This window comes from Drosophila tropicalis, unplaced genomic scaffold, assembly GCF_018151085.1.
Source record: "Drosophila tropicalis isolate 14030-0801.00 unplaced genomic scaffold, ASM1815108v1 contig_393, whole genome shotgun sequence".
Lineage (NCBI taxonomy): Eukaryota > Metazoa > Arthropoda > Insecta > Diptera > Drosophilidae > Drosophila > Drosophila tropicalis.
The window spans coordinates 3,828,142-3,849,488 of NW_027172855.1; the positions used below are offsets into that span (position 1 = coordinate 3,828,142).

At 39.1% G+C, this 21,347-nt stretch overlaps 8 protein-coding genes and 1 pseudogene across 15 annotated transcripts; 4 read left to right on the forward strand and 5 right to left on the reverse strand.

Annotated features, from left to right (window-relative positions):
* The first annotated feature begins 252 nt into the window (after positions 1–252).
* LOC137572718 (esterase E4-like) lies at positions 253–3,801 on the forward strand. 2 transcript variants are annotated; one of them, XR_011031727.1, is made up of 4 exons: positions 253–1,347; positions 1,421–1,865; positions 2,057–2,427; positions 2,492–3,801. XR_011031727.1 is itself a non-coding variant. In XM_068284507.1 (3 exons), the coding sequence occupies exons 1-3, from the start codon at positions 339–341 to the stop codon at positions 2,301–2,303; spliced, it is 1,701 nt and encodes a 566-aa protein (XP_068140608.1). In that variant the 5' UTR covers positions 253–338; the 3' UTR covers positions 2,304–3,801. The 2 variants fall into 2 exon arrangements, 1 of the variants encoding a protein (XP_068140608.1); XM_068284507.1 differs by having other exon boundaries at positions 2,057–3,801.
* Positions 2,999–4,127, reverse strand: LOC137572996 (conserved oligomeric Golgi complex subunit 5-like; annotated as a pseudogene).
* LOC137572717 (conserved oligomeric Golgi complex subunit 5) lies at positions 3,563–9,499 on the reverse strand. 7 transcript variants are annotated; one of them, XM_068284503.1, is made up of 5 exons: positions 9,458–9,499; positions 8,730–9,368; positions 7,584–8,663; positions 6,931–7,513; positions 3,563–3,625 (listed from the first exon to the last, which is right to left on the reverse strand). In XM_068284503.1, the coding sequence occupies exons 2-4, from the start codon at positions 9,339–9,341 to the stop codon at positions 6,935–6,937; spliced, it is 2,271 nt and encodes a 756-aa protein (XP_068140604.1). In that variant the 5' UTR covers positions 9,342–9,368; positions 9,458–9,499; the 3' UTR covers positions 3,563–3,625; positions 6,931–6,934. The 7 variants fall into 7 exon arrangements, with proteins under 7 accessions (XP_068140604.1, XP_068140602.1, XP_068140603.1 ...); XM_068284501.1 differs by lacking the exon at positions 3,563–3,625 and adding an exon at positions 5,383–5,660; XM_068284502.1 differs by lacking the exon at positions 3,563–3,625 and adding an exon at positions 5,383–6,836.
* On the forward strand, positions 4,791–6,968 carry LOC137572719 (juvenile hormone esterase-like). Its single transcript, XM_068284508.1, has 3 exons — positions 4,791–5,848; positions 5,922–6,366; positions 6,558–6,968. The coding sequence occupies exons 1-3, from the start codon at positions 4,840–4,842 to the stop codon at positions 6,802–6,804; spliced, it is 1,701 nt and encodes a 566-aa protein (XP_068140609.1). The 5' UTR covers positions 4,791–4,839; the 3' UTR covers positions 6,805–6,968.
* A 45-nt stretch (positions 9,500–9,544) lies between the features above and the next one.
* Positions 9,545–10,175, forward strand: Lamtor3 (Late endosomal/lysosomal adaptor, MAPK and MTOR activator 3). The gene is made up of 2 exons (XM_068284511.1): positions 9,545–9,686; positions 9,773–10,175. The coding sequence occupies exons 1-2, from the start codon at positions 9,643–9,645 to the stop codon at positions 10,098–10,100; spliced, it is 372 nt and encodes a 123-aa protein (XP_068140612.1). The 5' UTR covers positions 9,545–9,642; the 3' UTR covers positions 10,101–10,175.
* Positions 10,176–10,316: 141 nt separating this feature from the next.
* GCS2beta (glucosidase 2 subunit beta) lies at positions 10,317–12,267 on the reverse strand. Its single transcript, XM_068284509.1, has 2 exons — positions 11,119–12,267; positions 10,317–11,054 (listed from the first exon to the last, which is right to left on the reverse strand). The coding sequence occupies exons 1-2, from the start codon at positions 12,122–12,124 to the stop codon at positions 10,402–10,404; spliced, it is 1,659 nt and encodes a 552-aa protein (XP_068140610.1). The 5' UTR covers positions 12,125–12,267; the 3' UTR covers positions 10,317–10,401.
* Positions 12,268–12,713: 446 nt separating this feature from the next.
* On the reverse strand, positions 12,714–13,754 carry Nubp1 (NUBP iron-sulfur cluster assembly factor 1). The gene is given in 2 exon segments (XM_068284681.1): positions 12,714–13,289; positions 13,291–13,754. Coding segments are annotated over 2 exon segments (933 nt in total). The 5' UTR covers positions 13,696–13,754; the 3' UTR covers positions 12,714–12,761.
* A 409-nt stretch (positions 13,755–14,163) lies between these two features.
* On the forward strand, positions 14,164–16,772 carry hook (hook microtubule tethering protein). The gene is made up of 6 exons (XM_068284679.1): positions 14,164–15,137; positions 15,206–15,778; positions 15,842–15,960; positions 16,025–16,077; positions 16,238–16,414; positions 16,476–16,772. The coding sequence occupies exons 1-6, from the start codon at positions 14,223–14,225 to the stop codon at positions 16,715–16,717; spliced, it is 2,079 nt and encodes a 692-aa protein (XP_068140780.1). The 5' UTR covers positions 14,164–14,222; the 3' UTR covers positions 16,718–16,772.
* Positions 16,773–17,231: 459 nt separating this feature from the next.
* Sidpn (similar to Deadpan) lies at positions 17,232–21,009 on the reverse strand. The gene is made up of 3 exons (XM_068284680.1): positions 20,641–21,009; positions 19,132–19,452; positions 17,232–19,059 (listed from the first exon to the last, which is right to left on the reverse strand). Exons 1-3 carry the CDS (start codon positions 20,687–20,689, stop codon positions 17,840–17,842), a joined length of 1,590 nt encoding a protein of 529 aa, XP_068140781.1. The 5' UTR covers positions 20,690–21,009; the 3' UTR covers positions 17,232–17,839.
* Positions 21,010–21,347: the final 338 nt, after the last annotated feature.

The window sequence follows — 21,347 nt, forward strand, 5'->3', positions numbered from 1 at the left end:
ACAGACGGACATGTCTATATCAACTCAGCTTCTCATGCTGATCAATGGTCGGAAACGTCTCCTTCTGTGCGTTACAAACATCTGACCAATTTTATAATACCCTCTGCAAGGGTATAAATATTTAAAATAAAATCAAAAATGCTTAATCTTTTAAATAAGCTAATCGAACCCCTTTGGGCGATAAACGCTATCAACAATTGTAGTATAAATATTGCTATAAATATAGATTAGAACAGAGTCTCGTGAGTACTACAGTTTCTTTCGTGGGGGTGTCTACTACTAATTCATGGAGCATTGAAAAGTTCAAGTTGATATTTAAAAAACAAAGAGTGAATAAAATGCTTGTGACATATTTCATCGCGTTCATAATCCTGCTTAGTCAGGATACAGTTTTCAATTTGTGTTCTGCCCAAACTGGGCCAGTAGTTAATACTACACTTGGCCGTATTGAAGGCACCATAATGAAAAGTTTTCAAAACAAAAGCATATATGCGTTTCGTGGAATCCCATATGCCCAGCCACCAATTGGAAATTTAAGATTCGCTGCCCCACAACCTATTCAGCAATTTGAATATGAAATTTTTCAAGCCACTGCTGATTCAGCAGTATGTCCACAAATAATTCCTTACTTCAATATGGATGAAGATTGCCTAACATTAAATGTTTTTACAAAGGATTTTGATGCCAAATTACCAGTTATTGTCTATATACATGGTGGGGCTAATATTATAGGCACTGGCAGCAGTATTTATGGAGGAGGACCTCAATATTTAATGGATCATGATGTTGTCTATGTCGCTTTTAATTATCGATTGGGTGCATTGGGTTATCTAAGAACCTCTGGTGATAATGTAAAAGGCAATTTCGGTTATTTGGACCAATTGTTGGTTCTAAAATGGGTTAACGAGCATATAGCAAATTTTGGTGGTGATCCCGATAATGTGACCATTATGGGAATGAGTGCCGGCGCAATGGCTGTCAGTCTACACTTGGCTTCGCCATTATCGAAAAATTTATTCCATCGTGCCATATTGATGAGTGGTTCGGCAACAAATCATTATGCCAATGATAATGCATATTGGACACGAAAATTGGCCAGAGAAATCTCGTGTCCCATGTATGATCCTGTAGATGTAGTCGAATGTTTGCGTGGTGTTACCTGGGAGAAAATAATTGAGATTTGTGGTAGATGGGAGCCATACAGTCTTGTTAATCAAAAATGGATATATGAAATTGATGATTATTTTATGCCCGAACATCCTACGGCTCTTATAGAAAAGGGAGAATTTAATCGTGTCCCACTTTTAGTTTCATTTACGGAAAATGAACTCGACTATTCAGTAAACTGTAAGTGCTATATAAATATGTAGACATTAAACAAAATAATTTAATAGGAAATTTTCTTTTTCTTTAACTTTAGATCATTTGGATAATCCGCGACTACTTGATGATTTTAATGTTAATTTTGTTGAATATGCCCCCGAAATGTTTACGTTTGACTATAATTTGACAAGGAGTCAAAAGATAAAGGACTTCTATTTAGACGACAATCTGACACAATTCAATAATGAAAATATTGAAGATTTGGGAAGAATCTTTTCGGATGCCATTTTGGGACATGGTATTTATCGTCTTGTGCAATTGGCTAGAAAATATACCGATGTCTATTACACTCGGATTGATTATGTCGGTCAGCTGAGTACGATGGCTCCTTTAACGGAGGATAATGTCTACAAGGGCGTGGCACATGGTGATGATTTGCAATATGTAGTGCCCAGTTTTCTTGAATTGATGCCAACAAACGGTTCCGATGTATTCATGATGGAACGTATTACAGAATGGTTTACCAATTTCGCCAAAACTGGGTAAGATCCAATAAAAGATATTTGCAATAATGTAGGACTTCGCACAGTAATCTACACAATTAAAACGTAAAGCAATTCACAATTTTCGGAAAAAAATTGTGGTGTTTGACGGATTTTCACTCTTGTTCCAACTTCGACGTTGGGGAGGCATTTCCTTATTATATTTATTTAAAACTTTTTTCCTCCTTCAGATCACCAGTATCGAGTTCTGAGAACTGGCCACCATGTAATTCTACAGTGATGAATCTTCTTTACAATGATGTCAACACCACATTGGGTCTACCAGCCTATACGGATCGTTATGAACTCTGGGATGAGCTCTTTCCCACGCCGGGCAGTGCAAAAGGGGGTGCAATTAATTTAAGTGGCAGCCAACTTAGCGTATTTATGATTGCCATAGCAACAGGTGTGACCTCTTGGCTAATGTCAATTAATTAACCGATGTTTCCTTACAATAGACTTTGTTATGATCCGATTATTTTTCTTCTGCAATCCATCATCGATCACCGGCTAACTCGCATGGCTCAGGAATGGATTCGACCTCGATGAATGGATTAATCGGGTAATAAAAAATGATATAAAAAAAACGTTACACTCGGACAAAATACAATTACTTATTCCAACAGCCTAATGTTGAGGTTAAATGCAGGGGAAAAAAACCTGGAGCACCCGGACTTGGGTGGCCGATTGGATCCCGTCGAATTGGCTGTCCGAAGGCTCCTGTGTGTGTCCGTCCTGCGTCTCGCATGCAATTCTTGGTCTTCAAGGATGGGGGAGATGCTCCTTCTAGGCACACGCACTCAGTTTTTTTTTCTTGAACAACTTAACAACTCCACGTGCCTTCTGGAACTTCACTCCTCTTTTTTTTTCTTGGTCCTCTTCCTCTTTTTTTTCCAAAAAAAACTCAACTCCTCCACTCTCTTAAATTCCTAAAAAATTCAAATTTCGTTCCCGGAACCGGAACCGCTTCTCTTCTTTTTTTCCCCGCCAAATTCCCTGCTAATTTTCTAGCTAACGAGCCAGCACCGTCGATAACAGCAGTATTGTTGCTTATCAATTATTTGGCCCATAACAACTTTATATTACTTGGGATATTGAGTCTTGATAGTTCATTATTTGGGATATTAAGCTTTGATTAATGTATATTTAAGTGGAAATAGTTTTAACATAAATACATACATGATTATACAATTGCCTTTAAGGCCTGTTCGAAATAATCGACCATCATCGGCTAGACTTCATCATATTGCTGAATATTTTTACGTCTGGCATTATCTCTATATCTTTGTAATGCTCCCGATATTAATTTTAATTTTTCCCGTTCCGCTGTGTGACCATCTAACCATTCAACAAGGCGTTCATTTGACCAATTTGCTGTGGTATGTGGTGATTGCAAGTCAGACCCGGCATGACCAAAAAGTAAAAGGAGCACAATGTAACTGGGTACTAGAGAGTCTTCGCCAACTGTTTGCTTGATCAACTCATCAGGTGTTTGAACAATTAGCAAGGACATGGCACGCAAAAGTCGTGAGGGCTTGCCAAGCTCAAAAAGACTGGCAAATCGGTTTAAGCGCCAACTCCATGTGCTGGCAATCCTGTTTAAGGCGTTGCCTTCCCGCGCCACTCACCGGACGAAGGATGCAAACATTGTGTAAAAAGAGTTCAATACATCTTTTAGCCAACTCATGGCCGCATTTGTTGGTCATTTGTTTGTCATCAAACAGGTCAATGTGATGTGCCCAAGAGCAACTAATGAATTCCTAAAAGAGAGATAGATTATACAACTTGTTTCAACTTTAGTATAAAAGAAAGCCCCTGTGGTAGGAGTAGCTGTAGTTCTTCATGTACATTGAGGAAACTGTAGTAGATAATCTTTCTGTATTAGGACCCGGCTCTCTATGCATACTTAATAAAATTATATAATTGTTATAGTGGATTCCATTATTTGTTGAAGTTCAGCTCTGTAGCTCTTATGGTCTATGAGGAATTTGCGTTGATCCAGACGGACGGACAGAGGGTCATGGCTATATGAACTCGTCTCGTCGTGCTGATCAAGAATATATATACTTTATATGAGCGGAAATGCTTCTTTCTATGCGTTGCACACTTCTGACCAAAATGAATATACCCTTTTTGCAAGGGTATAACAATATAGAAATTAAAACTAAAACCTTGCATAATAAGTTCAAAGAATAAATATCATTGTACACTATTTTTAACTCTGATCAGTTTTCCTTTCTGTAATGTGTATTCTGCATTCATATTGAAAATATTTAAAAGCAGTATTCGAACAAATAACATCGGGATATGCCTATTGTTAAATCATCCAAAGGAAACACATTTTCACTTATCACTTACAATGAAATCGTATCGTATGTTTAAATTTAGATTTATTTAGATTTTTACACTATGACACACAAGTTTTTTCAAGTGGCCATCGTGATGACTACTCTTCAAAAACCAGAATAGTTATATTTTAATAGTTTTGACTTGATAAATTAAGTGCAAACACATGTAGTTTTCATACCACATCTGGCACGATAACGTTAGTGCAAACCACACTTTCGTTTAATGTGACTTCTCTTTTAATTTTGGCAATATAAAATTAACTAGCAATTAACTTTTAAGTCACCGCCACAAATATTGCTTTGAAAAATAAAAATTAACTACAGTTTATTTTATAATTTTAAAAGATTTACAGAAATTAGCAAATTTATTTTAAGGTCAACTAATTTTAACAACAATAAAAAGAGAAACATTTAAACTAAACCCAAAAATGTTTAATCTTTTAAATAAGCTAATCGAACCACTTTAGGCGATAAACGCTATCAACAATTGTAGTATAAATATTGCTATATATATAGATTAGAACAGTCTCGTGAGTACTACAGTTTCTTTCGTGGGGGTGTCTACTACTAGTTCATGGAGCGTTGACAAGTTCAAGTTGATATTTAAAAAACCAAGAGTGAATAAAATGCTTGTGACATATTTCATCGCGTTCATAATCCTGCTTAGTCAGGATACAGTTTTCAATTTGTGTTCTGCCCAAACTGGGCCAGTGGTTAATACTACACTTGGCCGTATTAAAGGCACCATAATGGAAAGTTTTCAAGGCAAAAGCATATATGCGTTTCGTGGAATCCCATATGCCCAGCCACCAATTGGAAATCTAAGATTCGCTGCCCCACAACCTATTCAGCAATTTGAATATGAAATTTTTCAAGCCACCGCTGATTCAGCAATATGTCCACAACCACTTCCATACTTCAATATGGACGAAGATTGCCTAACATTGAATGTTTATACAAAGGATTTTGATGCAAAATTACCAGTTATTGTCTATATACATGGTGGGGCTAATGTTCTGGGCAGTGGCAGCAGTGTTTATGGAGCAGGACCTCAATATTTAATGGATCATGATGTTGTCTATGTTGCTTTTAATTATCGGTTGGGTGCTTTGGGTTATCTAAGAACCTCTGGTGATAATGTCAAAGGCAATTTCGGTTATTTGGATCAATTGTTGGTTCTAAAATGGGTTAACGAGCATATAGCAAATTTTGGTGGTGATCCCGATAATGTGACCATTATGGGATTGAGTGCCGGCTCAATAGCTGTTAGTCTACACTTGGCTTCGCCATTATCGAAAAATTTATTCCATCGTGCCATATTGATGAGTGGTTCGGCGACAAATCATTTTGCCAATGATAATGCATATTGGACACGAAAATTGGCCAGAGAAATCTCGTGTCCCATGTATGATCCTGTAGATGTAGTCGAATGTTTGCGTGGTGTTACCTGGGAGAAAATAATTGAGATTTGTGGTAGATGGGAGCCATACAGTCTTGTTAATCAAAAATGGATATATGAAATTGATGATTATTTTATGCCCGAACATCCTACGGCTCTTATAGAAAAGGGAGAATTTAATCGTGTCCCACTTTTAGTTTCATTTACGGAAAATGAACTCGACTATTCAGTAAACTGTAAGTGCTATATAAATATGTAGACATTAAACAAAATAATTTAATAGGAAATTTTCTTTTTCTTTAACTTTAGATCACTTGGATTATCCACTACTACTTGATGATTTTAATGTTAATTTTGTTGAATATGCCCCCGAAATGTTTACGTTTGACTATAATTTGACCAGGAGTCAAAAGATAAAAGACTTTTATTTAGGCGACAATCTGACACAATTCAATAATGAAAATATTGAAGATTTGGGAAGAATCTTTTCGGATGCCATTTTGGGACATGGTATTTATCGTCTTGTGCAATTGGCTAGAAAATATACCGATGTCTATTACACTCGGATTGATTATGTCGGTCAGCTGAGTACGATGGCTCCTTTAACGGAGGATAATGTCTACAAGGGCGTGGCACATGGTGATGATTTGCAATATGTAGTGCCCAGTTTTCTTGAATTGATGCCAACAAACGGTTCCGATGTATTCATGATGGAACGTATTACAGAATGGTTTACCAATTTCGCCAAAACTGGGTAAGATCCAATAAAAGATATTTGCAATAATGTAGGACTTCGCACAGTAATCTACACAATTAAAACGTAAAGCAATTCACAATTTTTGCAAGAAAATTGTGGTGTTTGACGGATTTTCACTCATGTTCCAACTTCGACGTTGGGGAGGCATTTCCTTATTATATTTATTTAAAACTTTTTTCCTCCTTCAGATCACCAGTATCGAGTTCTGAGAACTGGCCACCATGTAATTCTACAGTGATGAATCTTCTTTACAATGATGTCAACACCACATTGGGTCTACCAGCCTATACGGATCGTTATGAACTCTGGGATGAGCTCTTTCCCACGCCGGGCAGTGCAAAAGGGGGTGCAATTAATTTAAGTGGCAGCCAACTTAGCGTATTTATGATTGCCATAGCAACAGGCGTGACCTCTTGGCTAATGTCAATTAATTAACCGATGTTTCCTTTACAATAGACTTTACATTACTTGGGATATTGGGTATTGATAGTTCATTATTTGGGATATTAAGCTTTGATTAATGTATATTTAAGTGGAAATAGTTTTAACATAAATACATACATGATTATACAATTGCCTTTAAGGCCTGTTCGAAATAATCGACCATCATCGGGTAGACTTCATCATATTGCTGAATATTTTTACGTCTGGCATTATCTCTATATCTTTGTAATGCTCCCGATATTAATTCTAATTTTTCCCGTTCCGCTGTGTGACCATCTAACCATTCAACAAGGCGTTCATTTGACCAATTTGCTGTGGTATGTGGTGATTGCAAGTCAGACCCGGCATGACCAAAAAGTAAAAGGAGCACAATGTAACTGGGTACTAGAGAGTCTTCGCCAACTGTTTGCTTGATCAACTCATCAGGTGTTTGAACAATTAGCAAGGACATGGCACGCAAAAGTCGTGAGGGCTTGCCAAGCTCAGAAAGACTTTGGCAAATCGGTTTAAGCGCCAACTCCATGTGCTGGCAATCCTGTTTAAGGCGTTGCCTTCCCGCGCCACTCACCGGACGAAGGATGCAAACATTGTGTAAAAAGAGTTCAATACATCTTTTAGCCAACTCATGGCCGCATTTGTTGGTCATTTGTTTGTCATCAAACAGGTCAATGTGATGTGCCCAAGAGCGACTAATGAATTCCTAAAAAAGAGATAGATTATACAAATTGTTTCAACTTTAGTATAAAAGAAAGCCCCTGTGTTGGGAGTACCTGTAGTTCTTTCATGTACATTGAGGAACCCGTAGTAGATAATCTTTCTGTATTAAGACCCGGCTCTCTATGCATACTTAATAAAATTATACTAATGGTCGTTATAATGGATTCCATTATTTGTTGAAGTATTGTGCCAATCAATAAATCAGCCTGCTCCAGAGAACGGGCAATATTCTCTTTACTCTCTCCGGGAGTCTTTTCGAATTGCACCTGTAAATCACTTAGCATGCGACGCACTGAATCCTTGTAGTAGTATAACACATTAGCCAACTGGGTATTCTGTTGTTGCTGTAGATTGGGCAAATCAACAACTTGCTTCGAATCTGCACCCAATTTAATTTGTGCCTCCAATTTAGTGCACAACTCTTTGCCACATGCAATAAAAACATTGGCTATTGCATTGCTCAGACGTGTATCAATTAAGGCAGCACTTAATTCCGTTGAAGCAACACGTATGAAATTATCCACTGTCTCATTACCAGGAAGATCCACACCAGCTAGGCAAGCCTTTAGATTTTGAGCACATTTACCCACATAGCCGACCTCCAGAGGTCCAAACAGTTCGTTATCGAATTGAAATTCAAAATTTAAACGCTGCTCCAAGCCTCGGGCGGATGTTAGGAGCTTTGATAAACCCTCCTGAAGAGTTTGATGGACATGTTGTGGGCATTCATCGAATGATTTCCGCAAAAGTTGCTGTACACGCTGCCAAAAGCGCTGGGGGATACATTGTTCCGATGATACCGACGTATAGCCAAATTGGTTGATTTGCTCTAGAGATGCCTTTAACAAATTTATTTGCGTGCAAGTCTCAAAGAGCTCATCGTAAAGAAGCCAATGCAAAGATTTCCAGAATTTAGCGCGGAAATTTTGTGTAGTCGTCAACTGAGGCGCCTTACCCGGTCCACGGGTGGCAGACACCTTAACAGCGGCTATTCCCCCATGTGTAGGGGATTTATTTAGCACCGAAATGTCATTACCAGCAAAGCATTCTTTCAGCGATTGCTCCATATCCGTTATAAAAGTAGTTAGCAAATTATCAAGTGATTTCTCCAAGGTATTGAAATTTATAAAGATCTACACAAAGGTAAACAAAGGGACATCACATTCAAGGACCACAAAGATTAAATACGTTAAAATTACCTTAAGAGCATTCACTACTTGATTTTGATTCCTTTCCTGCAAACCGGTAACCAATTGCATTTGCGTAAGATTACGTATTTTCTGTCCGGAGTTAATTACATAGGCACGCTCCTGCTGTATAAACTCAATGTCCTTTAATTCTTTGTCCTCGATTAGTTGTCCCAACTCAAAATGAAGCTCAGCCTGTCGGAGGACATCCTTGGTGTTCTTTAATTTGGCCGTCAGGGTAAGCAGCGTACCAGCCGAGCGTAGTAAATGGCTAACATCGTGCAGGCGACCTAACACTTGAGTTTGATTCTCTACCAGTTGATATTGCGTATCTACTTGATGCTTCAGCCTATGACCGGTGGCCCGAACTCTTTGAACATCCTCGGCCAGTGTGTTAATACAGGAATCGAAACGCCCGGCATGCGTGGCCTGTTGAAGTAGTGCACCATGTTTGTCACGCACCTGTTGATGCAATTCATCTGTGGTGTTTTGCAAACGTTTTGACAGCTCCTGTATTTGCTGTCCAATAGTGAGACCCTCTGCCATGGACATGGCCAAATTGAAGTCGTCATCATCTGGTGAAACTGTATCCGAGCCAGTTGCTTTTGAATCATTTGTCACCATTGCGATGCTGGAAATGTTAAAGCCTAGCTGGTGAAAAAATTCAGTAGAGATTGTAAGTACAATAGTTAATTACATAAAATTATTTTGAATTAAATTTGATCAACGAATAAAATTACCACGAATCAGAAGCCAAAACAAATGTCAGTGGTGACAACTCTTTAGATTTAAGCGGAAAAAAAGCTAAGTTGGCAACATATCGATAGGCAAATATCACCAAATAAAAATATGTTCATCATTTCATCAGCTGTTTAAGATTTGTTTTGTTTAAAAGTGTCTGAAAATAAAAAGAGAAGCATTTTTCATGTCGGACAACATACACAAGTATTTCAATGACTTGGTACAGAAGTAGGTTAAAGTTATTCATTAACCACACCCTTATTCCCATGTTTTATAACTTGCTTTATCGTATCTAAAATGTTTGCTTTTTCAAGGGTCAGTGGCCTGTATGTCATCCAGATAACGGATCGTGATGGTGTGCCCATCCTACAGGCCAGCCAGGAAAATATAGATTTTGCCCTAATGCCATCGATTATACCAACATTCACCACAGCCTGTGATCAGGCCAGCAAACTGGGTCTGGGTAGAAATAAGACAATTATCTCAATGTATTCCAAATATCAGGTGGTCCAGATGATCAAATTGCCATTGATTGTTACATTTGTGGGAGCCGAAAATTGTAATACCGGTCACATTTTGGCTTTGGAGTCTCAGATGGATGAATATCTTGAGGATATTAAGACGGCAGTTACTGAGGCATGAATAGAATGTAAAACTGATAAATTTGTATAATTTTTTTTTTTAAAAAATACTAAATACGCTTTATTTAAATTGAAACTGATTCTTTGTTGCTTGAGTTTAGTTGTTGCTTAAATGCAATTTACATACACTGTTATTATATTTACTACAAATTCATCTGCTCCTTTCCACAAACATGTGGGGGAATGATCTCGATTTTTTAAAAAAACAAATCAAAAATTATTTTAAACAATTTTCTTTTACAACTAAGAATAAACATCAAAACTTCTCAATCCCCACAATCTCGAGTGCCGAATGAACGATCTCAGAGTTCGTCGTGCAAATTCTCATCCTGAGCTTGCTGGAAAGCTTCGTTATCACAGGCAGCCGGAGTTTCAAATTCGAAATAATATTCACACCGATTTGGCTCACTGACCGCGGTTACTCGTGATTCCAGGGCGCAAGTGATATGGACAATGGCGGAACGTTGTGGTCCATTCCAGCAGCCAGCACCATTGGCATATCTTTGAGTGGAATATTTGTTGTTACCCTCACCAATCCATTGATCCCAACGTCCCAGTGTGGTTTCTGCACCGCCATTGCGTGGCTTTTGCGATGCTCGATCGAATGGGCAGAGAGAGTAAACATATTCACGATCCTCGTATGTATGACATTCACCGTCGAGTACTGCCCACTCCTCGTGTAAACCATAATCCTTACCGCTTTGCTCATCGATTTCCTTAACCTCTTGTTTAATTTCACGTATAGTTCGTTCCACTTCATCAAAGGCATTTCGCGCTTCATTGGCCTGCTCGATCAGTCGCTGGGTTTCGGGGTCATAGACTGGCGGGGTGGCATTTTCAACATCGGCTTGAGCTTCACCCACACCCACGTCAGGGTCTTCGTCATCGTATTGATCTTCATCACCTTCCTCATCGGCTTCATCACTATCAATGGCAGGTTCGTGGTCAGCATGTTCTAAATGAAGTTAGGAAATAAGTAGAAATTAGAAAATAATCTTCTCAATTGCTAAGATTTTTACCCTCGCTTGGTTGTGGTTGACTTTGCTCCTCTGTTGTTGCCATCGTAACACCTTCTGTGGTGGCCTCTATGTGCTCCTTCTCTTCAGGAGCTTGGGGTGGTTGGAAAAGACCTTCGGCCAGCATTTTCAGTGGCTTGATGCGTGGCCAAGTCAACGCTACAAATGCATCTAGATCGACACGATCACGCTCATCCAGGAAATATTTGGCTTCTTCCACGGTAACCACACCATTGCGATCACGATCAAGATTCATGTCAACCATTAGTTCGGTTACCTCCACAAAGCCATCTTTATTGGCATCGTAGCGCACAAAACTCAACGAAGCTTCCTGTCGCATTTGCTGGGGCTCTTCCTCGGCATGCGCCGTCTCTGCGTCCAACTCTCGTTGTTGCTCTTTAAAAGTGTCAATGGCTTCGCTTTCAAGAGCTTCTGCATTGAGTTTAAGTTGTTCCTTTTCCGATTTAAGTTGCTCCTGCTCCAGGATGCGTTTCTCCAAATCGGCACGACGTGCTTCACGTTCCAACTTAAGTTTATTACCTTGGGCGATCATCTCCTTGCGTTTCTCGGTACCACGCTTATGGAGTTCAGCGTCCTGCCTACGCTGAGCAGCCGCTGCGGCTCCCAAAACGGAACAAGTGTTGGGGCACCCACGTGCATCCAATTCATCGCTGCCATCGCAGCAATCACAGATGCCATCCTGCACTCGTGAGCTTGGAATAATCATCGACTGATGACCCTTGTTGATACAATAGAACTGGCCGTTGGCACAGGCTGATGTGCCCGGTTCATCCGAACCATCGGCGCAATCACAATAATCATCATTGATGTGTGTAAATTTGATGGTCCTACTGCCATCTAAGCATGTCCAGGAATTGTCTCCGCCGCGAGGCTGATACAAAGGCGCCATTGCAAGCGAAACTCCTCGCGGACGTGGGACATCTCCAGCTAAACACTGATTAACTATTAATGCTAATAATACTAATAAAAATGTTTGCACTTCAATCATATTTCACTTTTGGTCCTAATTGTAAACGTCTCTTCCTGCTCTGTAAGGTTTTCTTCGACAGCTTTTGGCAGTTTCTAATTACGTGGAATTTGCTAGGAATTTTATTCGTTGTCGAATGCCGGCGTAGAGATGGGCAAAAAACCCGACCGTACCACTGTAATCGTTATCGAAACCAGAGGGCCGGACAAAATTTGTCCATGCCGAAGCTTGTATACCCTTCCAAAATATCTGTTTTCTAAAAAGTCAATCACCTAAATAATTAATTTTATAACAATCGCTTGATTGAATCAATGTTTTCAACTTGGCTTGGCTCTGCATTGAGCCAAGTGCATGGTCAGGTATGATGTTTTTAAATTTAATTAAATTTTTGTTTTTAATAATATGAACAGGCCTGCTCTTGATAATAAATGTAATTGGTCGGTGACATTTCCTTCTATCCGTTGGAAACTCCTCGCCAAGAGAGCCATACTCCTTTAGCAAGAGTATAAAAATGTGTATCGTTCTATGATGGAACGTATGTATATGTTGGGAAAAGAACAGTTACTAAAAATAATTTAACTAAATTTTAACAGGAAAAGGAAACCGTTGATTGCATTCAATGCATTTATTTTTTGTTTTATTTTTATGCAAACTTATTCTAATTAAAGCTATCCATGATCCGTGTGCAAATTGCAGCTAGAGCTTCCGTTGTCGGATTTTTCATTGCCGTTATATCTTCTCCAGAATCACAGGCCTTCGCTATAAGCGGATCTAAGGGCAGGGAACCCAAAAGTGGCACTTCCATTTCGGTACACATTGCTGCTGCACCGCCAGTTTTGGCAGGAAATATTTCTGAGCTATTACCGCAATGGCCGCACCGGAAACTGCTCATATTCTCCACAACACCGACTATGGGAATGCCCTGCTTCTTGCAAAAATTGATTTCCTTTCGCACATCTAACAATGCCACCTCTTGTGGTGTTGTCACAATTATGGCACGTACCGAATTGGGCATTTCGTCATTTTTCAGATATGAAACCACAGACAAATGCTCATCCGAGGTGCCAGGTGGTGTGTCCAAGAGCAACAGATCTAAGTTACCCCAATCAACTTCGCTTAAAAACTGGCGAATCATTCCGTTCTTTTTGGGGCCACGCCATATAATGGCATCGTCCACAGAACCTAAAAAGAAATCCAATAGACATCAGACAGACGTTATCATCAATTCCAACCGGTGACCAGCCAGAGCCTGACTGATGGACATTCTCGCCAACTGCTCCCAGAAGTCGGGGCTGTGATGGACCACAAATGTCAATGTCCAGAACACCAAAATTATTATCTGGACAACTTCGCGCCAGATAACGGGTCAATAGTGTGGTCACTGTGCTTTTGCCGACGCCTCCCTTGCCGGAGAGTATCAGTAATTTGTGTTTGACGTCCTTCAGGGCAGCGGCCACTAAAGCCTTGCCGGGATCCTCAAGTTTTTTGTTTGGATCACTGCAAATACTTTGATTGGGGCAACCGGCACAGGCGCTAACTCGACCAGCCTGCTCACTCTCTACGCCAGGACAATGTTCCGGTGGTGCTTCCATGGCTGATTAAGTATTACAATTGTGAAATACACGACAGAGCAGCTGATAAATGGAACGGAGATGCCAACTCGTTATAATTTTTACATATTATTTATAGATATGAAATCGTGAGCGAAGACGCATCTAGGAAATAAAACACATATACATATACGCTTTTCGCCCCGAATAACAGTTTGATTTTTGGAATTTAGTTTTAATTTTCACGGCTCGCAAGTAACTCAGAAAAATTTGTTTTAAGTAAATGTGGTCATCTAAGCTTTGGTCGTCTTTTGCCTTGCCAAATAGCGTTTTTCCAATAAGGTCCGCAAATATAGGACAATATATTGGTGTCATCCAAGGCCACAGAATATCAATTTGGTATCTGTTACTTCAATTTACGAAATTAAAAAAATGTCACGCTTTCATCACTAACAGTAATCGACTATCGAAAGGTGTTTTTGTTTTCACGTAAACAGCTGAGTGAGAGTTGTGTATCATTTTGTTAGTTTTTTGTTTTTAATTTTGCGTTTGGTTCAATTAAATTTAGGATGTCAGAGGCTAAAAGCGAAATGTATTACAGTTTACTGGAGTGGTTCAAGACGCTAAATTTAAGCGCAGCCCACAACAATGCCGAAGAATTGGCTGACGGCCTGGCCCTGGCTCAAGCCTTAAATCAATTTGCAGCCGATTTCTTTACTGATTCGTGGCTGGCAAAGATAAAGGCCAGCGCTGTGGGCAGCAATTGGCGCTTACGAATGAGCAATTTGAAAAAAGTTACCCAGTCGCTGTATGACTATTACAGCGATGTTATGAATTACACTCTAAGTGATTTTGTGAGGCCCGATCTTCAGCTTATAGCCGAAAAATGCGATCAGGTGGAGCTGGAACGTTTGCTACAGCTAGTGCTGGGCTGTGCGGTAAACTGTGCCAAGAAGCAGTCTTACATTACGGAAATAATGGGCCTGGAGGAGGAGCTACAGGCCAATATAATGCGAGCTCTTCAAGAGTTAGAGTCCACCGGACTGGTGGCCGGTGAGAGGAGCCCAATCAGCAGCGCAAGAGTTGGAGGTGGGAGTGGGGGAGCGGTCGATTCATTATCACGTAGCTCCCTTAGTGGCAAGGCTTTGCAAGAGGAACGTGATGCAATGGCTCAGAAATGTTTTGAAACCGAGAAGAAAATGCTTCTGCTTCTTGATGAGAAAACTAATCTGCAGCAGGAATTGCAAAAAATTCAACAAGAGTTCGCTCGATTGGAAATTAATTCGACTGCCATTGGAGATGATGGCGTTAGCCTAGGACCAGTTCAGGCCGGATCTGTTCGCTTTAACGAGATGCGACGTCAATTAGATCTCTTAAAGGAGGAACTGCTGCAATCAGAGGGAGCACGCGAAGATCTAAAACTGAAAGCCCTGCAACAGGAATCCGATCTAGTGCACATGCAGCAGCGCATTGATGAACTTTTAGTATGTTTTTATGCATCATAGAGATTTTTTTTTATAAATTTAAGATCTGTTTTTGTTTGCCTCTGTAGAAAAGTTCCGCTGAAGTGACCACGCTCAAGGACGAAGTAGATGTCTTGCGTGAATCGAATGATAAACTGAAAATCTGTGAAGCTCAATTGGATACCTATAAAAAGAAGTTGGAGGACTACAATGACTTAAAGAAGCAAATAAAAATCCTAGAAGAACGCAGCGCAGACTACGTCCAGCAGAATGCCCAATTCGAGGACGATGCCAAGCGATATGCCAATACAAAAGGACAAATTGAACTTTTTAAAAAAGAAATCCAAGATTTGCACTCCAAGCTTGATATCGAGAGTGGTAAAAATGTCAAATTAGAGTTTGACAACAAAAATCTGGAGAGCAAGAATCTAGCACTGCAGAGAGCAAAGGAAAGTTTAGTCAAGGAACGCGATAATCTACGTGAAACAGTTGATGAGCTTAAATGTGGGCATTTGACAAATAATTCCGGTTTAACAGGCTGCGTCGAAGGTACAACCATGTCAAGGGAATTACAACCGACAGCCATGATGGAAAAAATTCAACGACTCGAGGCAGAAAATAAAGCACTACGTGAGGGTCAGGGCGGCCAGACAGCCTTAGCAGTGAGTTGGCAGCCACTTCATTGTGGATTCAGTTTATAATTAATTGAGATTATGTTGTTACAGCAACTTTTGGATGATGCCAACAAACGATGTGAACATTTACGCGATCAATTGAAGTCAGCCAACGAACGTATACTTTCCCTATCACATGCATCCCAGAGTGATGATCCTATTCTAAAAGAGTAAAATATTAATCAACTACAATTTTTTTCGTGGACTCGTTTATTTAAAGCTATTCTCTTTCAGAAATGAATTCGCCAAACAAATCAAACAACTAATGGAACTGAATGAACAAAAGAGTAAGTTCCAAAATTATAATTCAACTTTAATTTAACTTGTTTAAGATGCGAACGTTTTATAATAACTAACTCTTCCTTTCTCTTTCTCAATTCTCAAACAAAAATCTACAAAATATGCTTAATTTTTAATCATTTACATTAACAAATTTATTATTAATAGCACTCCAACTAGAAGAAGCTGTTACACAAAATGCATCGTATCAGTGCAAAGTCACTCAATTGGAAACCAGTCTATCGTCACGTGAGCAAGAAATTCTGGCCTGTGATGCGAAGTATCGTAAATGTGTGCAAAAAGCCAAGGAGATAATAAAAAACATTGATCCGCATATAGCAAATGGTAAGATAAATAAAACCGATTCAACAAAAAAAATTTAATTTAATTTATTTTACACTTGCAGCCATTGATGCCAGCGCGTTGGAAAAAAATATGGTTGATGTTGTCGAAGAGGAATCAAAACCCAAAATGAGTGTAATGGAAGAGCAATTGATGACCACGGCATTCTATAGGTTGGGTGTTAACGCTCAACGCGATGCTGTTGATTCCAAATTGGCTATACTCATGGGTTCGGGACAAACATTTCTGGCACGTCAAAGACAATCGGCGCCGCGTAAAACACTAAGTGCAATGAAATCAAAGTAAAAACAACTTCACACAATCGATTATAATCGATAAAGGATAAAAAACAAAATTAATTGATATTTTAACAATTTATATAATTATTTACATACATATATAACACAATAATTTATTCGTTATATGCAATTAAATATGTATTATTTATAAGACAAATGTATATCATTATATATACATGTGAGTAATATAAACATTTTTTACCAAATTAAACTTAAAATTTCAGTTAATTAAATTAAATTTTCGATGTTGCAAAGTATTTTTATGAAGCAAAATAACTAAAGTTATGATATAAATTAATCAAAAATATACATACATATGTGGGTAAAATAAAGTTTTAAAATTGAAATAATTGAAGTTGTGTATATAATTAAGAGAAATTGTTTCCTTTCCTTTGATATTTAAAGGACACTTCTTATTGAAAAGATTTCATTGGTATTAACCTATAAGTGATCGTAATATAATACTCCCAAGATTTAGACACAAATCGGATACGAAATATTTTGAATGTTTTTTGTTTAGTTTGGAATTAATTTAATACACATTTAACGCAGAGGAAAATTGTGGGGAGCTGGGTCAGAAACCAAATGTACAATGTCTTAAACAATAAATACAAATTCAATACACTCTTATAATTCTAACAAAGCTAACAATTGCATTGCTTGCTGTGCTTCGATCCGGACATAAGGATTAGGATTTTAGTATACCTATATATAAAATAGTATTGCATAATTTTTGGGATATTAACTGATACCAACATTTAACATCTAACCCAGCAAATAATGCATTTGTTAGCCCGAAATTCTACCACATAAAAGTACGTACATATACAAATTTATTGATAAGAGTCTCTTAGGCCTTGGCACAAAATGGAAAATGCATTATATAGAGTATTTTCCGATATTCGAATCCGAATTCGATACCGAATTGTAGTCTCTGAAAAGGTTTTTTTGTTATAGAGAATAGCGCCAGGTATTGTTTCTTCTTAGTAGACGATCAGTTATAACAATTAAATATATAGTATTATACACACAAAAACAGTTCCATCGGACTACCAGATATGAAGGAGTGTTTGGGATCAATATAATAAGCAACATTCATTGAGGCTAACCAATAAGTATTGGCCCGGATTTACCATGGCCGCCACATGCTCTCATCTTGGCCGACTCCGGCTGCCTGGGCCTGAGCCAGATACTGATACTCCTCCTCCGCTTGGCGCTGGCGCAACGCCTGACGTGCTGCACTGCTTGTCTGGGGTCTTGGCGAGGCCTCTGTAATCTCATTCTCATTTGAGCCAATGCCGCTCTCGGAGCGGGGTGATGACTGTTGTGTTGCCATGGCAGCCGTTACGGACTTCAATTCAGAGACAGAAACTCCCGAACTGGCCACCGATGCGGGGCGTTCTGTCTGCTGGACAACTGTGGCCAGACCACCAGCTCCAGCCGATGCAGCCACTGCCATACTGTTTGCATAGGCAGCGGCTGCTGCGGCTGCCACATGTGCTGCCTCCAGACCGCCGGGAAAATTGGGGCTTAGTTTGCCTGCCAAATGGGGTTGGACCCGTTGCAGCTCTATGAGACGCTCAAAATCTGTTCGTGTGGCGATTGGATCGACCAGTGGTTGTGCACTAAGGCCAAGAGCCGCTGCCAATTGGACGTAGTGGGGCGGCAGCACCAAAACACCATTAGGTCCTTCTGTTTGACTTTGGACCTTAAGCTGTTGCTTATATTGTTCCAGGACATTGGCACACAATTTACTCCGATCATCCTCATAGGCAAGATCGGAAGCAACAGCAACAGCAGCTATAGGAGCAGTCGTGGTGGTTGGTATAGCCACAGGTGGTGATTGCGGTGGATTGTGTGCTTGTGTTTGTATGGATTGCTGGCCACGATTGTTGTTTTCATCCTGCGGGGCTGGTGTGTTGGAGGGTAGCACACAGTGATCAGTATTAACATTGTTGACTACTCCACCAGGACCAATAAGTTTAAGGCCTTTACTATAGTCCAATGGATTGGAATCCTGACTACTGTAATCCAGTGAATGCTCATCCTGTTGTGTTCCCTTTCCTTTCGGTACGGTCAACTGGACTGAAACTTGGGCAGAGCTGGAATTGTTAATGTCATAGCAACTACTACTGCTGGGACTATCGGCAAAATTTGCTGTATTTGTGTGCGGGCAAATTTCCACATCGATTTCGGCTATACACTGATCCAAATGCCTTAGCAGACGTGCCTTGGATCCTGGCTCGGACAACGTTGGCATATTACCCAACGGTGGAGGCTCTGGTGTGGCTAAATAACGTGCTACTTCACGTGCACAATCCGTATACCCGGCTCGATATTTATTTACGCCTGTCACACAGAAATACAAAAGTGAAAAGTTAGGTATATAGTCTCCAAATCTCTCATTATGTGACAACTTACTTGGATCATCGAGATTTCGATGCCGCTGAAAATGGCGTACGGTCAACTCTAAGATATCGGCCTTCTCCAATTTTGTATGCTTGGCCTGGCCATCGCCATTTTTGGCATTCTGATTCTTGGTCGATTCCAAAATGAGAGCCTTCAGTATGGCCAGGCTTTGGTTGATGCGTGCACGTCTGCGTTTCTCCATGAGTGGTTTATTTGTACGTTTGCTGATGTCCTGCGATGATGAGGTTACATTTTGTGTGGAGCTCACCAGGCCAATGGATTTTATGCCATTGCCGCTGCCATTGGTCGAGCTAGAGGCAGTAAATCCGATACCTGATTAAAAAGAGAGTATTTTATTTAAGTAAGCTGATTTTCTAAAACGGCGACAACTTTTAAATATTCCAAATATTTTTGTGAGCTTTTATGAACTATATTTTCATTGTAATGCAATATGTTTGATCGATGATCAGTTTTACTCAGCTTACAGTGGGGGAAAAAGTATTTTTACAAAAGTTTTAGGACCTTGATATGTAAATAAATGTACGAAAATTGGGCTTAATAGAAAACCGGCTATTTCAGCTACTTGGATTTGCCATAGATAAGCATATGGAAATTATTGGCCTAAGTATTTTGTCTTCATATGTGAATAGATATCTTAATCTTAATGAAGACTTTTTGGATTTCTAGTACCTAATTTTTATAACTTATAGAATTTATTAAGCCAAAAAGAACTGTGTTTAAAACAAATATTTATATATTCTTAAAATTCCTTTCCAACAGGTTACAACCTACAGTCACTTAATTTATAATAACTTTTATACGATGTTAATTATTTAATTTTAACTCAACAGCAAAAAAAATGCATATTTGACAAATTTTATAAATTACATTTTTAGATTTCTATTGGGAATAGTATTGAAATATATAGTATCAAAAGTTGAGGCCTGAGAGGAAGTTTAGTGTCATGAGTAATCGCAAGTGATTTTTATACATATCAGTTTTTAATCTTCATTTCGAGCCAAATTAATAACTTCTAGTCGCTTGCCTTTTAAAATTTTTGCAAGTTTTTTCTTTAAATATTCTCATATTATTCTTTAATCGGAATAATATACACTAAAAAGGTAACTATAGATCTATACTATATATATACTAGTCCAAAATTAACCGTATCGAATAAAAAAATAAGCTTACAAAATTTAATGCTGTTATTTAATTACAATAATTGTTTTAGCACTCAACCATTTAATTAATTTAAAACTTATGTTTTATTAAAAAACTTTAGTCGATTATAAAAAAAAAATAATAATAATAATCTGCAATTAACGGATTTAATAAAATAAACGCAGAGTGTTTTAATAGAAATATTTGAAATTTTCATTAATGTAGCCCAAAAAGCATGCTACACTTTTGATATATTCCACTTGTAAGCATCCAACTAAACTAAAGACTAATTTTTTAGTCTATAGGCTACATAATTTATAGTTTAATTCTTATGATTAAATTTAGAACGAAATTTTTTACCCGTTGTTGCTTTATTTTTGGTGTAATCCTTATCACGTTTTGCTGTCATTTTGTCATTTTTACGGAATTCACAAGAATTCGTTGCACTTGTAAGAGGAAAAAATTGACGTACGGCTAAGTTTACTTAATTAGATGATTTCCGCACCATTCAATCACATTGATCTGAAGAAATTACGTATTTTTTGTGTGTTTGCTGGTTAAAATTGTTGAAACTTCCGTACCGTGTTAGAACGTCCGTACGGTTCGGGAATGCACAGCTTACTGAAGTAAGCTCACGGTGAACGTAAATATGAAAGCAACTGCGTCTCTTTTAAGTGAGCTTGCCTCCGTTTAGTTGAATTTTTTTGCCGTAGCGCGCTGCCGCGTGCGAATGCCTTGTGCAAATTTTTCCGACTGAATCGTTTGGCTTGGTTGGTTGCCGTTGCTGCTGCTGCTGCCAGTGGCACGAGCCACAGCCACGAGGCAAAGACAAAGTTGGCGTTCGCCTTCGCCTTTGCCCGTCATCGTCATGGCTGTATGGCGCAGCAGCAACCAAAGCAGATTGGAGTCAACCGACAATAAAAACAACAACAGCAACAACAACAACAACTGTGGCAACGGCGGCAACAGCAACGCCTGGCTGACTGCCTGGCACGTTAATGGTGGTTGTGGTAATGGTTGCCACACAGACATCCACACACACACACACACATGGACGAACACACGCT

What these genes read in the sequence shown, in the direction of transcription:
- LOC137572718 (XM_068284507.1), top strand. Translation starts at nt 339, where the DNA reads ATGCTTGTGACATATTTCATCGCGTTCATAATCCTGCTTAGTCAGGAT. An exon ending in ACTCGACTATTCAGTAAACT is followed by an intron (nt 1,348 to 1,420) that starts GTAAGTGCTATA and finishes CTTTAACTTTAG; the next exon opens with ATCATTTGGATAATCCGCGA. An exon ending in ACCAATTTCGCCAAAACTGG is followed by an intron (nt 1,866 to 2,056) that starts GTAAGATCCAAT and finishes TTCCTCCTTCAG; the next exon opens with ATCACCAGTATCGAGTTCTG.
- LOC137572719 (XM_068284508.1), top strand. Translation starts at nt 4,840, where the DNA reads ATGCTTGTGACATATTTCATCGCGTTCATAATCCTGCTTAGTCAGGAT. An exon ending in ACTCGACTATTCAGTAAACT is followed by an intron (nt 5,849 to 5,921) that starts GTAAGTGCTATA and finishes CTTTAACTTTAG; the next exon opens with ATCACTTGGATTATCCACTA. An exon ending in ACCAATTTCGCCAAAACTGG is followed by an intron (nt 6,367 to 6,557) that starts GTAAGATCCAAT and finishes TTCCTCCTTCAG; the next exon opens with ATCACCAGTATCGAGTTCTG.
- LOC137572717 (XM_068284503.1), bottom strand. Translation starts at nt 9,341, where the DNA reads ATGGTGACAAATGATTCAAAAGCAACTGGCTCGGATACAGTTTCACCA. An exon ending in AAGTAGTGAATGCTCTTAAG is followed by an intron (nt 8,664 to 8,729) that starts GTAATTTTAACG and finishes ACCTTTGTGTAG; the next exon opens with ATCTTTATAAATTTCAATAC. An exon ending in TGTACATGAAAGAACTACAG is followed by an intron (nt 7,514 to 7,583) that starts GTACTCCCAACA and finishes TCTCTTTTTTAG; the next exon opens with GAATTCATTAGTCGCTCTTG.
- Lamtor3 (XM_068284511.1), top strand. Translation starts at nt 9,643, where the DNA reads ATGTCGGACAACATACACAAGTATTTCAATGACTTGGTACAGAA. An exon ending in TTCAATGACTTGGTACAGAA is followed by an intron (nt 9,687 to 9,772) that starts GTAGGTTAAAGT and finishes TGCTTTTTCAAG; the next exon opens with GGTCAGTGGCCTGTATGTCA.
- GCS2beta (XM_068284509.1), bottom strand. Translation starts at nt 12,124, where the DNA reads ATGATTGAAGTGCAAACATTTTTATTAGTATTATTAGCATTAATAGTT. An exon ending in TCAACCACAACCAAGCGAGG is followed by an intron (nt 11,055 to 11,118) that starts GTAAAAATCTTA and finishes AACTTCATTTAG; the next exon opens with AACATGCTGACCACGAACCT.
- hook (XM_068284679.1), top strand. Translation starts at nt 14,223, where the DNA reads ATGTCAGAGGCTAAAAGCGAAATGTATTACAGTTTACTGGAGTGGTTC. An exon ending in GCGGCCAGACAGCCTTAGCA is followed by an intron (nt 15,779 to 15,841) that starts GTGAGTTGGCAG and finishes ATGTTGTTACAG; the next exon opens with CAACTTTTGGATGATGCCAA. An exon ending in GATGATCCTATTCTAAAAGA is followed by an intron (nt 15,961 to 16,024) that starts GTAAAATATTAA and finishes ATTCTCTTTCAG; the next exon opens with AAATGAATTCGCCAAACAAA.
- Sidpn (XM_068284680.1), bottom strand. Translation starts at nt 20,689, where the DNA reads ATGACAGCAAAACGTGATAAGGATTACACCAAAAATAAAGCAACAACG. An exon ending in CAAAAATAAAGCAACAACGG is followed by an intron (nt 19,453 to 20,640) that starts GTAAAAAATTTC and finishes CTTTTTAATCAG; the next exon opens with GTATCGGATTTACTGCCTCT. An exon ending in TCGAAATCTCGATGATCCAA is followed by an intron (nt 19,060 to 19,131) that starts GTAAGTTGTCAC and finishes TCTGTGTGACAG; the next exon opens with GCGTAAATAAATATCGAGCC.